Source organism: Harpia harpyja, chromosome 19, assembly GCF_026419915.1.
Source record: "Harpia harpyja isolate bHarHar1 chromosome 19, bHarHar1 primary haplotype, whole genome shotgun sequence".
In the NCBI taxonomy this organism is placed as follows: domain Eukaryota; kingdom Metazoa; phylum Chordata; class Aves; order Accipitriformes; family Accipitridae; genus Harpia; species Harpia harpyja.
The window spans coordinates 22,537,009-22,554,971 of NC_068958.1; the positions used below are offsets into that span (position 1 = coordinate 22,537,009).

A 17,963-nucleotide genomic window follows, 5' to 3' on the forward strand; every position below is an offset into this window, starting at 1 on the left:
GTTCGCCTTTCCCCTGACTGCGTAATCCAATCAATCAGTTTTCACTGTCCCTTGCAAAAGTGGAGGTTTGCCTTCATTGAAAGCAAGGACAGACATTACGCACCATGCATTCAGGCATTCAACAGGTAAACAGGAATGCGTTTCCAATCATGAAAACTAGTTACAGCACTACGTATTTTTCTGTAGCACTTCTCCAGACAGATCCCAAGCAGCTCTTCACAGGTGACCTTGCATGCCAGAATTGTTTCAAACCATGTACAGCACAGCTGCCATTGGGACAGCGGGTTACAGGAGTTCAGAACAATGTCTGATGCCCATCTATCCAGGAGGGTTGGGTGTGAATCCTTCACCTCAGGGCATCTGAAATAACCAAACCTGGGTTCTTGCCTGTAGCACCAAAGTTTGCACTGAAGACAACGCAGAGCACTTTCAGTTTCCTTTGTAGCAGCAACCCCTGGATGCAGAGCCCAGCCGTCAGACCTAGCCTGGATAGCTCTAATACACCAGCACCGAGAAGCATGCCCCACATCTCCAAGCATCTTCAAGCACACCGATCAAAGCCTTATCACCACTGGAGTGACTCAGGGCTGGATGAAAACCAGGTACAACGTCACCATTACTGCTTTTCCCTGGGAGCCATCGCATGTGCCACCCAGGAGCGTACCCAGCTCATCTGAACGTAGGCAAGGTTGCAGACTTCCACTGCAGGAACTGCATTTTTCCTACAGCAGGCATAAACAGCATGATGGTAAAATAATACATAGACAGTGCACTGTCAGACATAGAAGAGACATTTATTTATTCTTGATCACAAACAATGTCCTCCATTGACAAGCTGAATGAAGGGCACTTCACTGATTTATTAGATCTAATAAGAAACAGACCTCTTGGGATGAAATACAAGATTGATTTTTAGTGGTGAGCCATGCTGCTATCCCAGCCACTGTGCTCAGCCTGATGAGATGAAACCAGGCATGCACAGGGACAGAGAGAGTTGAAACAGCATTGGGTAGAAGAAATAAATGGAAAGATTTGGACAAGGAAGGGGAGATGAAATGGAAACAAGGCTTGCAATAGCAGCCCTTCAAACTGAGGGTTACTCTTTTCTTCCTGAAATCCTTCTTTCTCCAACTAAGTCTATATATCTTAATAGAAGAGCAGCAAACTGCTAGGAAGTTTAAGGGTAACTCTAGTACAGTTCTTGGGAAACCTCCGAGTCAGACCCTTCCCATGCATCTGCTTTTCAGAGGAGCCCCTCTAAATATAGCAAGTATAATTTTCACATCAGTCTCAGCATCTACCAGGCAAACCACATTAGCTGAGTTCCGTGGATGCCGTTTTCCATCAGGAAAAAGACAACTAGCACAGCAGTGCTTAGCTTGAGGCCCTATTAATAGCAGTCCTAATTATATGGCTGCAAATTTAATTCATAGCAATGATTAGTGTCAAAATCAAAGGCATCACACATCAATATTGATGGAATTGTATGAGGCCCATAAACAGAACAAGCAAGCCGACACATCTCCCCCCAGCAGTTAGTTGCTGTTAACTGTTGCATTAATGTCTCTCTTAATTTTGCTCGATGAAAATTGTTTTATTGCAGGAATCCATGATTCTGAATGATTACGTCTCTAACATGATCCCCTTCCCCCTTGCATCCCCTGCCACAAAGCTCAGACGCTTTGGAAGGAGAGCTGGACCACCAAGCTGCGGGGAGAACCGCATCCCACGTACCTGTGCTTTATCCGAAAGGTCACAGCACCATCAGCACATTTGCTTTTCACCCACTTAGAGAAAACTGCTGAGGAACAGTAGTTCTCAACACCAGCGGGCTGCCAGGCAGCAGGCGTGGAGCATCACGGGGCTGCAGCCATTTCGTACGGTACGTGCACCGAGCGCACGGCGAGTCCCCCGGCCCGAGGCATGCCCCACGTACCGGCAGATTGCAACGAGAGGCAGCGGACTGGCCGAGCCAGCGCTATGCGAGAAAATTCCTCCTTCAGCACTGGGTTTTAATGGAGAATAGACCCATCAGTTCATCCTTCTGCCTTCAATGGTTACCGAGGACGGACGAAGCACAAACCCGTATCACCAGCTGTGCGAGGAGCAGCTGCCCAGGCTGGGGCAGCCACAGCAGGTATGAGCACACCCTCCGCCCTGAACTGAAACCCTGACCCCGGCAAATGCTCTGGTTCCCCGCAGGAAAGATGCCAAGTTCATTGTCAATTGACTTATCTGATATTATTGACTTATTTGTCAGCAGCTCTGGTATGAACACCCCTCCGGTGCAGCACGGCTACGCCAAACTCACAGCCGGGTTGTGCGGACTCCGCGGGCGACCTGCCCAGGCTGCCCACGTCGGCTGAACCCCACGGGGCTCCGAAACCTGCAAAGCCAGCGGCGAGCTCAACCTGGGAAAGCTGCCAGCCTTGCCACAGGGCTCTGCGCTGCTCCCAAGCAGACAGAAAACTTCTCTCCTTCCTTTACACGTAGGCCAGTGCTGGCTGCTGAAAGGAGCAGAAAGGGACGTCAAATGCACCCAGGAAACAGAGAAAGGGGTAGAGCTAGACAACACGGGGCTGTACTGAAGCGTGCAGGGAGGGATGTCGGGGCAGGCAGGGGCTTGGGGACATTCAGCATTCAGCTCCTTCGAAGGAGAAAGGCTGAAGCAGCGGCAGCCGCTCTCCTAGGGAACTCGCATCAGGCGGTTAGGTGAATAGCTAATGGGAAGAAGGACATCAGTGAGATAACGCAGCATTTTCAGTAATGAATTCTCACTGGGGAAGCACAGACAAATTTGAAAGATTTCAGAGCTGGCTCCCTGACTTCTTTCCTCCAGCTACACAAAAGTGTCTTAGAAACCCCAGACTGAGCCACCAGCTTGTTTCCAAAGTAAATCAAGGGCTAGGGGAGAGGGAATAGGTGTGGCATATCTTTCAGACATTAATCGTGTAGGTAGATATGCAAGGTGGCGAGCTGGAGGAGATAAGGCATCTATCTGTAAATCTCTGGCACTTACAGAGGTGTGTATATTTTTACCAGCCTCATTTCACATATGGGGAAGAAGCAATATGGAAACGTTTACAGTCCTGAGCATCCAGAGCACTTGCTGACTTCGAGACATGTCTGGTCTTGGAACACGCACAGAAACTGGAGACAACTTCCCACCAGGTCTGCAACGCCTCCTCTGCAGTGAGAGTCCCAAGAGTCCCACAGTTCAATGCAAAGCTGCTTCCTCTGCTTCTCGTGGCCTCTCTTATGCCATGTAGAAGATAATCCCACATGCCAAATGAGGAAAGATTTATTAAAGGTGTGGACAGGACTGCGAGATAAAGAACAACATCATCCTAAGCCCCATGCTGCAGAGGATGGGACAGTGATCGCTCCAGCTAATGATAACAGGAGGCATGAGTATCGTCAACTGCAGACAACTCTGATACATGTTAAATAAGGGTGCTTGGCAGATGCCATGAAAGGCTGACTGTAGTGAATGCCTAGAATGAATTTGCTTAAGAGATGAACCAGTTTTCTTAGTGCCTGGTTACCACTGCCTCAAACAACAGGTGAAGGATTCCTGCAGCCCTCCCTCCGGACAGTGGACTGGATGTGCAAGAATAGATTAACTTTGCATCAAAAAGGTAGGCGTTCAATATAGAATAGCAGAAGGAATTAAACCTTGCTGGAGAGACCGCTTCTTCTGTAATCCTACATAATTCATGGGACGGGACAGTAAATACCTAGTGTGCAGGCACAAGCTGTTTGCCTTAACTGCCTCTAAATGAAGCACCTCCCCTAACCCGCCCAAACCACTGCAAACAGCAAGTACCAGGCAGCATGGCTGGTTTGCAGCTTGCTAGCATACGCATTTGCAATACGCTGAGGGTGCCTCTTCCATCCATTTAGCTAGAAAAATCCTGGCACTCCCGTGTGTCACGGCGGGGGGGGGTGGGCAGGGAGGAGAGGGGCTCTGCTTACAAGCCCACTCTCCCCCACGTTCAGAATTGCCCCACTGACACTGGAGAGGCACCAGGGAGGCACCTAATTTACTACTACTCAGCACTTGTAAAGTGCTGAATGAATATTAATGAACTGATGTAATTAAAATGATGCAGACATTCAAGTGTAGTATCTGCCTGTCCTTGTATCTTCCTGGATAGATGAGGAAGAAATTCCCTGCTGCTTAAGGACGCAAAAAATTAACAGCCTGCTGTTGATTACATTTGTTAACTCTTTCCCTGGTACAAAAAAGCAGGGTCTGCATTTAGCAAGTTCACCCAAAGCTGTCGTTTATATTTTAGGTTAATTTGAAGGATCTCGGCTTTCCAGAGCAGCATCTCTAAGGCTGGTTTTGCTGGAGCTGGATCAGACTTCTGTACCCACTGATGAGCTGGCTTCCAGTTGCAGGTCCAACCCTGAAGACCAAGAAGCGGTGATTCCCCTCTGCTTACGCACCCCAAGGCCATTTCCACATTCATTTTAAATACGGAACTCCGGAGAGAGCACTAGTGAGGACCACACAACAGATGTCTGTCTGGGCCTGACCAGCCTTTGCACCCCACTGACTGAAGAGCAGTTCAGCAAGGAAATCCCAGTTGGACTTCAAAACCCTAAAACTCACGGGAGCCCTGCCACCCCCTGCGCTGGGGGAGGAAACCAGCAGGAGCATCTCTTTGCCCTGGGCAACTAGCCTGAGCATTTGTGATGCAGAGGGTGAGGAATGTTATCTTCCAGGACTGATCAATCATCCAACTGTCAGAGGGAAGAGCAGGAGGTAAGAGGCAGAGAGCAGTAGGACTTTGCCCTGAGGCTTACTTTCCAAAAGCAGCCAAGTTAACCCATTCCTATCTCTCCATGACCAAACATCCTACCACCATCAGCGATTTTGCCATCACTGAAAGCTTTCTAACTCACGGTCTTCTACACAAGTTGCAGAAGGATTGCTGGGAAACAACTCAAAACTATTGCAAGATTTCCATCAGTGTGTCAAAAAGAAGGAAAGATCCGAGACCTTGGATACAGCTTGCTGAGGCTCACTCGTACTCAGAAATTGCAAGCCAGCTCCTCGCTTTTCTCTAATCAGACTGGTGCATTATTGCCCTGATAATTTCTGCATCAGCCCCACAAACACACACGCCATAGTTCACTGAGTGATAAAACGCAAAAAACCCCAGACAAACAACGGGGTAACGCTGTAATATACAGGCAGGCAGTCCACGCAAGAGCTGGCATGGTGCCGAGACCTGTATTACCCTGCTGCTTAAGAAGTCGCTGGCTGGAAGTACAGGAAGGTGCCCTCAGCCCATGCAAGGGGATGCTCTGGAGCTGTAATGCTGCAGAGCAATAGGAACTGCGTGGCCTCATTTGGTCCCTTACCCAGAGACCACGCTGCAGCAGTTTCCACTGCACCTTTCCCAAGGCTTGGTACGTCTCTGCTTCAAAAGAAACCGCAGCAACACCACTCTGTACTAACAGTGCTGATGTATGAAGTTTGCCTCACCAAAGCAAAGCTCTCTGTGACCCAAACCCTGTGATTTTTGCTCCTGACTGGCTCCCAGTTTCACGCTAGGAAACATCTGTAAGACACTGCAGCAGCTACATGCATCAGAATCTCCCAAGACAGAAGAAAAACGGATCCTGCCTCTCTGAAGCCACGGAAATAAGCTTACCTTCTTCAGCTTGCCAGTCTTAGTCCCCACGAACACCACGCTGTAGCCGTTGTAGACGTAGGAAGCAACGGAAGTCATCCGGTCCCGGCTCGAGGTGAAGAGCGTCACGCCATCCACCGGCGTCGAGCCTCCCAGGGGCTGGTTGATGTCGAGCCCGCAGAAATTGTCATCGATGGGGACTGGCTGGAAAAGACGAGGTTTGGGGCAGCCATGAGCGAAACGCAAAGCACGGGGCAGCCCCACACACCCAGGCTCATGCGGAGGGGAGCAGACGGTGCTGACAGCGGGGTGGGAGCCATCACCACACAACCCCCCGCCCCAGGACCCTGCCAGCTTCAGCCACCTCTGCAATGGCTTGTTCCCTTCGCTGCCCAAGGACGAGACACCCTGCAGCTGCTCCAAAACGTGTTTGGACAGGGCTGAGGAGGAACCCTAAGTCCAGTAGACACTTCCACTCATTTTCTAAATCTACGAGGTTTCCCATGGGTTTAGCCCTGCTGCATGGCCGTGCCGGGACTCTCTCCTCCACTCATTTCACCTCCTCTCGGCGCCATTTCCAGAGGCGCCGAGTAGCATAAGCAGAAAGGTGCTCAGCATCCCCACATCAGCAAAGGCTGGCGCTGCCGTGCGCGGTGTGGGACAGGCTGAGGTCAGCCACCAGCCAGAGGATTGCTGGGCACGGCTGATCCCACGCCATGGGAGAGGAGAGGATGCTGCTGTTCACTCCTGTCCGGAGCAGCTGCTTTCCTCCGGCAGAAACAGCCCAGCTCCACGGCAGAGTTAAACCTTCCCCACGCGAACACAGGGCTGGTGGAAAGCACCAGACTGTCTGCCTGGAAAGGCAGGTGATCGCACAGGGAAGGGGCTCTGGCAACCTAAACCACCCGAGTGCTACGCAGGAAGATGCACTCTTGCTCCTTCCACCACCCAGCTATGAGCTCTCCTACAAGCCACCTCGCTGTGCCTCAGTTTCCTTTCTACGACACGGGAAATACAGATGCTGTCTTTTCCCTGGAACACCGCTTGCCACAAGTAAAGGAAAATCATTCTGCCCGCAGCTAAGTATTATTAAGCTGTATCAGCTGAGATTGCTGGAGCGAACTCCTATGCGGCATAGGCAGAGGGGTGGTGACATGGGTGGCCATTCGCCATCATGCTGACTCCAATCCACTTATTTTCCACAAGGGACATTAGCTACCAAATGCTCAGGCACATCTAGTTGCAACTGCAACGGGATGACTCTCCCCTGCGCAAGCCAGCGCTCAAGCTTCTCTTCGCCTTCCTTCTTTCATTTCATTTAACCCACGTTTATCTCTTCCCAGCAGCCAAACTTAATATGCTTGGCAAAAGAAGGCCCCAGGGATTCTCAAGTCAACCCAGGAACAATCTGCATGTGAATCAAGATTAAAGAAATCAGCTGAATAAAAAATACAAAGGATGCAACTGTCATCTGTATTTATCTTGTTAGTTTGTTGATACCACCCTCCTGCTCGGGGAAGGGCGAGAGCCTTCCTCCGGCTTCCAGAGCTGCGGGTTGGGAACAGCAAAGACTTCCAGCAAGCTGCACACCTTTATTCATCTGCCTTAATACTACCCCTTCCTTTCATTGTCATCACCAACTGTCTGACAAGAACATGGATTAAAGGGGAAAAGCATGACTGCGTCTGTTCTGTGTTTAGGAAAACTGAGGCGTGAAAAGATTGATCCTGTTCTGCAGGCTCGTACCCCATAGGCCCAGGCATTGACACCAGCTCTCGAGGGCTGCCACGGCCAACAGCCAGAGCATCCTTACCGCTTTAGTGCACTGGACATCTTTCCCCAGGAGCCAGTTGAGCTCCAGGTTGCCTTCCCCCTGGTAGCAGGACTGCAGGCGGTCCTTGATCTGAGCATTGATGGTGCGAATGGGGAAGGCGCAGAGTGCAGAGTCATCGGGTGGCTGATGGTACTGCTTCTGTCCCTTGGAGAAAATGGCAAAGAGGACGTCCTCCTGGGCCGTGATGTTGAGGGACTTGGCCAGCACATCTCCTGGCTTGGAGAGGTACGCTGCTTGCAGGAGGCGGTACTCCGTGTCCCCCTTGACACAGCCAAAGGGCAGAGAGACATAGGAGTGGAACTTGGGGTCGTCTTTGCAGAGACGGACGATGCGAGATGTGTAGAAGAGATCACTGGCAGAGTTGATGGAGACACCCTCTGGGGTCTCTGGCTGGACAGTCAAAAAATAGACAAAGTTGCCGCTGGCAAAACCATAGATGTAGAAGATGTCGAAGTGCGAAACAAGGGCCAAGGTATCTGAGGGGATTTTGATGAGGGATGAGACAAAGTCACTGTGGAGCTCATAATCCAACATTGCTGAAGACTCCGGGTCCCGGGGAAGTTTCCGGCTGGAGAGGGTGGGGAAGTAATCCTGCTTCCCATCCACTGCCGTGCCAATGAAGAGCTTCCCATCTTCACCTTCCGAGCGCACGATCACACCGTACATCGTGCCTGTCTTGTTGACGCTGGAGAGGTAGTGCTCCTTTTTGTGCGAGGGTTCTACCAAGATGAAGAGGTCATCCAGGCGCAGCAGCTTGCAGACCCCCTGGTAGAGGCTGCCACAAGCCAGCAGCCGGTTCTCAGAGTAGTCAATGATCAGCAGCTTGTTGACATTGTTGGTTAGAGTAAGGATCTCACTGCATGGCTGGACGATGAGGGGTGGGTAGCAGGATTTATTGTCCTCCTCAGGACCAGTTTTATGAGCCACCAAAATGGTCAGGTTACCCGAAAGCTTGTAAACCCTGTTGATAGCTCCAACGTAGACTGCTCCAGTGCCTTGGTGGACAGTCAGGTGGTTGAACGTCCAGTCCCGGTTCTCAGAGTGGAAAGTGCTGAACAAGGCATTGCTGGACACATTTCTGGAGAGCGATGCCAGGAAGAGACAGAGCAAAGCCACCGACCAGCCATCGGAGTCCAGTACCCGAGGCCAGTTCTTCCTCTGATCCATCCTGGGAAAGGCAAACTTCGTGTTCTCCGCGTGTGTCCTGTGCCCCAGCAATGTCCCTCACATGGTTCTGGGGAAAGAAAAGAAACACACAGAGCAAAGGATTAGATCCAGTGTGCCCTTCAGATAAAATTCAAAGGAGGCTTTCTAATTACACAGTCCTTGAGATAAAGTGAGGACATCTCTAAGCCCAACAAGAATTAAGCAGGTCTCCTAACTTATTGGTAAACAGTTCAGGCCTGATGTCTTGCCACTTGGTTCAGCCTCTGTGTGTTAATTTTTTATGTGGTTTAGCTGTTTATAATGTACTCTGCTCAGCCACGGGGAGGGGGGATAATAAGCTTCAGCCCAAAACAAAGCCTGCAGCTCACACACCCAACCATCAATCTGCAATCTTGGCTAAAAGGATGTCTCCTGCAGGGCATGTTGTTGGAAGCAACAGAGGAAATAAGAGGTGTTTTCTACCTTTAAAACCTCTATGATTTAATTTGGAAACCTGAGGAAGAAGTCTCATGCAGGCAAGTTCATTGAGCATGTACACGCCAAAGCCACCAGCATCTTCTCTCCACCCCTCCCCAGAGCCAGAAGTACCTCTGCAGGTGCTTTTCAGGCAGAAACTTCCCACTGCCACCAGAGTGGGGGCATGTGTGGTTAGATCAGCAACCAAACACTGCCAGCAGCACTCTGTGCAGGGGAGAAACTACCAAACTGGGAGCCTTGGACAGATCTCCTGCTCTAACAAAACTTGCAGGTGATGATTAAAACCTACACAAAGCGACAGCTTGGACACTGGGTCCAGAAGACCCGATGCCAACCAAATTGCTCATGTGCCCTTCCCAATAGCTCTATGGATAACAGCCAGAAGTAGAGTCTCCTTCGACTGATATGTTTTCATCCATACGGACAAGGCAAGGTAAGACTCGAGCTGGAGACCTCTGGCCAAAATCCATGTGGAAACGAGGCATGAAAGACAGACAGGTTTCTTTGTTGTTTGTTTGGTTTGGTTTTGTGGGTGCTCCCAAAGCACCTAGACCTCATTCGGGCCCAAGGGACGGCTGGAGCTCCGCTGAACCCTGGCCCCGGCCCCATCCTCCCTAGTTGCATGGGCAGCCGTCAGGCTGAATTAGGAATCACCAGGCTGGAATTTCCTTAGGAAGCAGGCGCTCGCCTCGGAGAGGCTCCGGCTGCGTGAGGCATGTTTACATCAGCGCTTTCCATCCGCCCTTCCGGACAGCACACACACGCAGGCAGACCCAGTAGCTGTTGAAGAGGACCCTTACGAACCTCTCCCTGCTCCACCTCATCACCTAGCACCTCTGCTAAGGTGGCAGGCTCCCCTAGCAAAAATATGAACATTAAAGATAAGCCAAACTCATGCATTTCCATGTTTGTCTCATCTAAGGGGGGTCCGGCTTGGACCATCCCACGCAGGAGGTATTGGCTCGGTTCCCAGCTCAGCCCGACTTCCAGCACGACCTCAGACTCCCACCAAGCTGCTGGAAGTGAAGCCAGCTGAGCACCCTGCAAGGCAGCAAGGACCCAGCTCAGCAGAACGGGTCAGAGGAGCCGTGGGGTCAGCAGAACAACACTCCGAGGCAGGCACCATGTAAGGGCCCTGAGAGCATCCCCACGCCGCGGCTCTGCGCATCCCGTGTCACCACAGACATGCCTGGAGGTCACTGGATTGTGCCTCATCCTTGTTATCATCTCCAGACCTGACCGTGACTTGTGCTCCTGGCTTGACCTCAGCCTTGCTCATCACCACAGATGTGTCTGACTGCCTGGACTCAGAAAACCATCACAAAGTTCTCCTTTATCCCAAATTATGCATTCCTTACACACTCCAGGCTGGACGATCAAAGAAACCATTTCAGCTTGCCTGGGGGAGAGATGTTCTCCACCACCTCACAGCACTGCAGGGTCACACCAGCCCTGGGAAGAGGCTGAGGACGAGCCACCATTCCACCTGCCCTCTCTGCACCTAAGTCTCCTCACCTCCCACCACCGCCACGTAAGCCCCAAGCACACCCACTGGGGAGAAATTTGCACTCTTTGCCGATTTGACTCTCCTCCCCAGCCCTGTGTGCAAATGCAGGAGGCTGTTCCCTAGCACAGCCCACGCTCAGCTGTCCTCACCTGCGGGCAGCCACCAATTTGATTGATGCTGATCTCCGTTTTGGTATTTAAAATAATTCATGCTGCTGAAAACCTACACTGAGCTCATAAGCGAGTGTCACCGAATGGCCGCTCTTTAGGCTTGTTAACGCCGGGAGCTGGAGACGGGTGTTTCTGAAAGGTGACAAAGGAGCTCTGTCCCTGGGCTGCACGTCTCTGTGTCACTGACAAGACAGGAGAAAGAGAGCAGTAATGGGTTTCTCATTCTGCTCAGGGATACATTTCCCCGGCTGCTTGCTCCTTATTTCCAGTCTCTTAATTTCCACCTTTGGCTGCAGCAGTTTCTCTCTCTCCCAGCTAGGATGCAGACACTGCTGCATTCTTATTATTGTTTGGATGATTGTGGCAGAAAGCAGATGCCGGTGCTGTGGACCCGAACGTGCCACAACAGCACCAGTGTGACCTTCCCCAGTTCTTCTCATTAAATTTCTGAGTGAACATCCCCAAACTATTCTCTGAATCTAGACTCTTTCAAAAGGGCACAAATCAAACAGTTCCCGAGGACCTGCTCAGAGGAAGGCTCTCCACGCTGCCCACCCACGCGAGGGCTGCTGGTGACCCGCGGCGGGCACCGGCGACCTGATCACGGGCACCGGGATCTCAGAGCAGCTTTGCTCTTGGATAACGTGGCAGTGCAGCCTGAGCCACCGAGAAGTCCGCATGTGTCACTGGCAGGGAGGTGGCAGCCGGCAGCGCGGTGCCTTCTTGTAAACAGGGAGCCCTGCGCCATGGAAGAGCTCGAGAGGAGCCCAGGAAAGCTGGCACGAGAGCTGCGGATACGGGAGTCTCGTGGAATGGCTAAGTCAGTAGCAGAGCATGTCCGGATCAACGCACAAGAAACCTCGAGCACCGAGGTGCCCCAGGCGAGCGCTCCGACACGGCAACCCAACTCCCCTTGCCTTGGGGAGGGCACAGAGCTGGTGGCTGCAGCACCGAAGGGCACAGAGAAAGCTGGCTCTGCCCTGGGCAGCACAAACGGGCTTTCCTCCAAGGCCAAAGCATCCCTCCCTAACAGGAGACCAAAAACGAAGCCTACCTCAGTTTCTCATTCCCTGAGAAGAAGCGATGCTTCTGGGGCAGAGGGCTCTGGTTCAAGGGAAGTCCAGAAAGTGAAAGAGATTCTGCAGAGAATGGGGAGGCTCCGCTGTAAAGCTGAGCACACAACAGTTTTCCTGCTCGGCAGCTTTCCAATTTTTAAAAAGTTGTTCCATTGCAAAGCAAGAAAAGAACAGTGCAAGCTAGAAATTAATATATTTAATTATTTAGATTTTATATACATATATACGTATGGGACAACAGAATCTCTTCACTTAGACCACAGCAGTTTTGTACCTTTTCCAGCAACGTCTTCACTCAGAAACTGTACCAAAGCCAGAGCCAGTCTGGAGCTGTTGTGCAGCAGAGCTGTCAGCTGAAGCCCAACTTCTACGCGGTGCCTTACAGTGAAGGTTTTGCAGAGTATTTGTGAACAGTCACTGCCAAAGGCAAGAGAGATCATCCAGGAAGAAGAATCTGCGCTTTCAAACATTATTTGAAGATGACAGAGCATTGCCGTGAACTGACATCCTACCCAAACGAGCCAGGGGACGATGATCCATCCCCGGCTTCACGTCACCCCCACGGGAGCGGCTCCTGCCGGCTCCCCACTACCCGGGGCCAGGGGGGGCAAGATGTGGGGGCAGGACACAGATTAAGCAGTGTTCAGTGATACAGATATCAAACATCAACAGAAACCCATTGCATGCCCGACGGAGGAGTTTGGGGATGGCTGAGTACAGCTGGGGAGTTAAACACCAGGGAAACAGGAGAGTGGGCAATTTTAACTCTGATTCTTAATACTATTTGACCACTAATTTTTCCTCTTTTTTTGGAAGCAAGTTTAAAATATGGCCTTAAAAGCAATCTGAAGCTATTAGCAACGCAAGGTGAAAGAGAGAGTAAATTCAGGGACACAATATAAACCCAAGCAGCTGAAAGGCCTCAATTAGGCTGAAAGGAGTTATCTGGTATTTAAATAATTATTAGATTGAAGGAATAATCACAGGTCTGAGCCGATTTTTTTCCCCCACTGTCATCCTAATGGAGACTATAATATTATTATTCAAATGCCCATGATTCTCATTGAGGGGGGAAGAAAAAAGGGCTCATTTAATCTCCATGCGACAGGGCTTCAGGAGGCCCGATTAGTCATTTCTCTTATTTCAGCTGTCACTCACTCATGGGCACCATGGTTTGTCATTAGTGATATTTTATGCACACAGAGAAAAAAAAAAGAGCGAAAAAGGAAAATTAAAGCAAAACCAAAAAGAGAATCTCCTGTGGAAAATGACGGATCAAAGGAACAATTTTGATGTCACCAGCGCGGCAGCTGCGTTTGCTTTGCGGTGCCGGTATCTTTTCTTTTGGGGTAGGGTTGGTCTCGTGAGCAGTGATTTATACACAGCCCTACACTAGCACTGCTCTGCCCTCACCGATTGCCTCTGCTCCGTTGGGTCCTGCACTCCTGGGACGCTCCATCCCCTCCGGAGGATGCAGCTCCTACAGCCCCGGCACCTCCAAGACACAGCAAACGCATCTGCGCCGACCCCCAGCTCTCAGCATCCCAGTGCCATTTGCTTTTCCCAGGCTGTCCCTGCGTCGTTCCCAGCCCAGAGGCCACCAGGTTCCCCAGCCACCCTGCAAAGGGGGAGCAAAGTGGGCGATAAAACCCACTATGGTTTTTCTCCTACGGCCGCATGGGTTCGGGGAGTTGCCTCACAGAAGGAAGCCCCCTGAGAAATAACCGAGTTTGCGGGGAGGGGGTTAGCGGGCCCGTGATTGCTTTCTAAGCTGGAGGTGGATTCTGCCCTTTTTGCTTTTTATAGTCAAATAAGATTCATTGCTGTGAGGCCGGGAGCGGGGAGACCGGCCGGCTCACGCTGCTGACCTCCCCAGCAGGTCACCGGGCTGTCAGAAATCCCCCAGAATTATCGAAAGGGTCACCAAAAGGGCAGGCTACACTATATAAACTAAAATACAAGAACAAACCATTTGGAACAACCTCACCCTTGCACCAGCGTGACCCTTTCTCTTTGCATTGGCTCCATATCGTATCTGCCAACTGGAATGAAGGAAAAAAGCTGAGAGTTTGGCCATTTCTTCATAGCAAGTGAGAACAGGCGTGCCGGGTCTGCATCCCTCCTGGAGCCCATCGGGAATTTTTCTGTGAAACCTTTCCAACCGTTAAAGCTGCCATAGTGATTTATGCCCTTTGAAGAAGTGATATTCAGGACACATTTGTCAGCTATGGAGGAAGACCTTACAGTAATTAATAGGGTTTTGGTTTGTTTTAATTAGACAAAAGCTCTGAGCCAAACTGTCTGATCTAAGCATCTCTGAGCTCTGGGACGTTCCCAGTCCCGATCAGAGTTCTGGGTCTCAGTCCTGCCTCCTCAGCCAAGCCACCGCAGCCAGATGAGCCCCGCACTGCTGAATCCCCTCTTACCCAGCAGAAACCTGCACGCCCACTCGCGCAAGTCCCTTCCCTGCTCTCGGTGTCTTCGCCTCTTTCTCCAGCAAGAGAAGCCTTAGCACATTTGAGCCCCAAGCAGAGGATTTTCCCAGGAGCAGGACTGCTGGGAGCCTCAGCACCCATCGCACACCGCAGCAGCACCGAGGAAGCCCAAGGTGCAGCAACCGTGCATTTTAAACCCAGGTAGCGTGCAGCAGCCAGCTCAACTGTTTGCTTCAGAGTTTGACACCAACTGAAGTTATGGGCAGCTTGATGTGAAGTAATTACAGTTCTGTAATACAAAGCAATGAGGAGGACTCCTAGCACCTTTTCTTTGTTTTTTTAGAATATTTTGACTCTGACAACAATAAGAGCAAGTAGCAAATCACCAGTGAGGTGCCTGGCATCAGGTCCGAGGTTTCTGCAGAGGTTACTGAACCACAGGGACAACAAATACCAAACCTTTCCTAAAGCATAAACTTTGGGTTTCAGGCTAAAAACCACCTTTATGCCTCACCCTTCTGCTTCGCTGCCCCTCGGCAGTGCCTGTCGCCCGCTCCGCAGGGCTGTGCTGGCAGCCGCAGGCAGGAACCACGCCAGGAGCTGCGTCCCCACTTCCCTGGAGCTGCTTATTCACAGGGATGGTATTTCACAGGCTGGTCAGCTTTCTGAGAAAGAGTTAAGAGGCCAAAATACAGTATTGTGATTATTGCTTCCTCCAGCCCTGGGACAAGGAAGAGGAGGGGAAGAACGAAACCCAGCCATGAAAAGGCATTTCCCTGATAACAAACACGATTGCATGAATTATGCACAAAATTTGTTCATATTGTCCAGACTTCAGATATTGTTTATACAATGCATACCGGATAAGCCACCTCTCCCCACCATCTCCCTCTTGAGCACACACATCCCAACAGGTCTGGGGGAAAAAGAAACAGAAAATCCCAGGGAGAGACCTGCTGTAAGCCCCATATTTGCAACTGCATTTTGGAGAGCATGGTGCAGCACCCTGACCTGACCTTACTCCTGGCTTTGTCCCAGACTTGCTGAATAGACCTGGGCAAATTGTGTTACTCAGCCTCAGTTGTTCCCCCTGTGAAATGGGGATAATGCTCCCATATGTGAGGCACTCAGATGTTCAATCAATAGAAAACTCCAAAGGGACTTACCAGGCATAAACCGCTGTAGTAAGGTATGTGGAAGGGACTGGTTTAGTGCTTCTTGGTGTGCCTCTGTTCATACTCTTTGATCAGAGATTGTTCAGCAGAGCAGGGCTACTGTCCCCTGGCAGTGGTGACAAGCAAACATAAGCACGGCTACCCCTGACCCCCAAAGGTGCTGAGACATCCCTGCAACCCAGCAAGGAGGCATTTCTTTAACATTGACAAAATCATCACCATCTCCAAGGGAGCACTGGCTCCTCTGGCAAAACTAAAGCAGGACCACAGCTGTGGCTCCGGTGTGGCATACACCCAGCTGTGCATTGCAGCTGGAGACATTTAACCCACCAACCCCAAAAGAAGTCCAGAAAAATTCATAATCAACCTAGGACACCTAGGTGGCAGAAATTAGACACCTTTTTCTTTCCCTGTACTGATACTTGACACCTGCTATCTGAGAAACCACAGCTGGCAGCTATTGAGCTTCAAGTACACTGCTGCGAAATAGCTTATAAATTACCTTGCATCAAGAGAGGAGCTGGGAAAAGAGGACTTTATTCACCATGCAGTCCCTGAGGACAGACCTAAGGCTGGCAACAACACCATGCACTGGAGCACAGAGCAGAACAGACCCTTATTTTCCTGGTTGCCTTGAAGGATGACACAAAGAGAAAATTTAACACTTCTTAAGTTTCATAGCTGGTTTATGCAAGTTTGGGGAAGTCTCGGTTTCATCCAAACCTGTGTAAACAGGTCAATGGCTTTGGATAACATTAAATCACACAAAGTTGTGGTCAGAAAGATGTGATTCTCTAATCCAGTCTCCTGCTGCAAGGACCAGCTATAATCGTAATTCAAGAGATGTCTCTCTAAGCCATCCTTAAGGACCTCCAGAAACAGAGTCCACAACCCCTCCAGGCAATCTAGGTCAGTATATCCCTTAGAAAGTGCTTTTTCTAGTTTCTTACCCAAGTCCTGATAGACTGAGGTTTATTCACCCCTCTTCACTGGTGCACCTGAACATCATTTGATTATTCATGGACTTTATTCCCAACAAAATAGAATTTAATGGATAGTGACCTTAGGTGCAAGCAGATTAAACGATTAAATGATTTGCCCAAGGCTAGTCAAAAGGTCCCAGTGGCAAAGCTAGGAGTTTTATCTCCTGAGCCTCAGCCCAGCCCTCTCTCCCCAGGTGACATCCAGCTGCAGTTTATTACAAGAGAACATTACAGTGCAGCACAAGGGAAGATCACAGAGCGGCCACCGAACTGGAGGAGAAAAATAAGCAGCAGCTTCTCCTGGCCTCACTCCAAGTGCACCACAGGCAAGTGAAGAACCCCAGCTTCAAATTAAATGGGTCCCCAGCCACTCCATTAAACAGAAATCCTGAAACAGAAATCCTTTGGCTGTGCCAGCCCTGTACAGCGAGTGGTGTTCGTTATCCCCAACACTCCCTACGGCAGCCAGATGTATTTACACAGTAGCCACAGTGCTGTTACCTAAGTAAACCAGGAAATTGTACATTTGTTAAAATTAGGTTCTGAGATGCTGAATCCCAACTGTGCAGCTATAGATTTCACTCAGCCAGCAGCGCTGAAATTATTAAGAGCACGCCACTGCCTGTGTGCACATTCAGGCACGTTTCCCCATTTGAGGGGTGTTTACTGGTTATGATGCTCCCTGCCACTCCAGAACAGGATTATCTTTTCAGATTATGAGCAATAACCAGCAAGGCAAACCTACATCGTGCTGTCCATCATTGCGCCTTCCCCCACCACACCGGGAGGGTAGGGGTGGTACGGCACCAAAGCGGGGCAGGAGCCGTCGGGATGAGAAGCGGAGGAACACGCGAAGGCAGAGGTTCATCATCGCCGCTGTGTGACCAGCACCATCGGCTCACTGCTTTGCTACAGATTTCAGCTGCCAGTCACAATTCTGGCATTCCCACCACAGAAGTGGGAGAAATTATGATCCAGGTACCACTGTGGGATCACAAGGATTTGGAAAGAACACAACTGCAAAAGCCCTTAAATTAAGAGCAAAACTGAAGCAGACAGGTTGATGCAGGAGAGAGCCACACAGCACTGAAGAACCCTTCAGGCACCATTAACCAGCCCTCATCAGGCCTGTCTTAGTGGAAGTATGTGCTATGAACTGCAATCAACACCAGCTTTATCAACGACACGAAGGAAGTGCCTTTACCTCTCAAAGCCTCTTTACACAGGGCTGCCTGCCCTTTTAAGTGCATCATGGGGGTGCTTGATGCAGTTTTTGAAAGTGTTTCGAGGTGCCTGAATCCTGGGAAATATAAAGCATCTTCATTCCCTGCCCAGTCTGCTTCACCAAGCACGACAAGCAGCGATCGTCGCAGAGCTCGCAGCCACACAGACAGCGGCCGGTTGCTGGCAGGATCCCAGCAGGTCTCGCACATCAGTGCCCGGGGGGCTCCCGGTGCCGGCAGCCAGGAGCCCCCAGCCTTGCGTTCTGAGGTC

General features: G+C 50.6%; 1 protein-coding gene across 2 annotated transcripts in view; it reads right to left on the reverse strand.

The window, feature by feature from the left end:
- Positions 1–17,963, reverse strand: part of PLXNA2 (plexin A2) — a 182,140-nt gene that overhangs the window by 145,330 nt on the left and 18,847 nt on the right. For both annotated transcript variants that reach the window (XM_052815605.1, XM_052815604.1), the window contains exons 2-3: positions 7,459–8,713; positions 5,667–5,849 (exon numbers count right to left, since the gene is read on the reverse strand). In XM_052815605.1, the coding sequence (XP_052671565.1) occupies positions 5,667–5,849; positions 7,459–8,646 (1,371 nt within the window). In that variant the 5' untranslated portion in view covers positions 8,647–8,713. The remainder of the gene's footprint in view (positions 1–5,666; positions 5,850–7,458; positions 8,714–17,963) is intronic.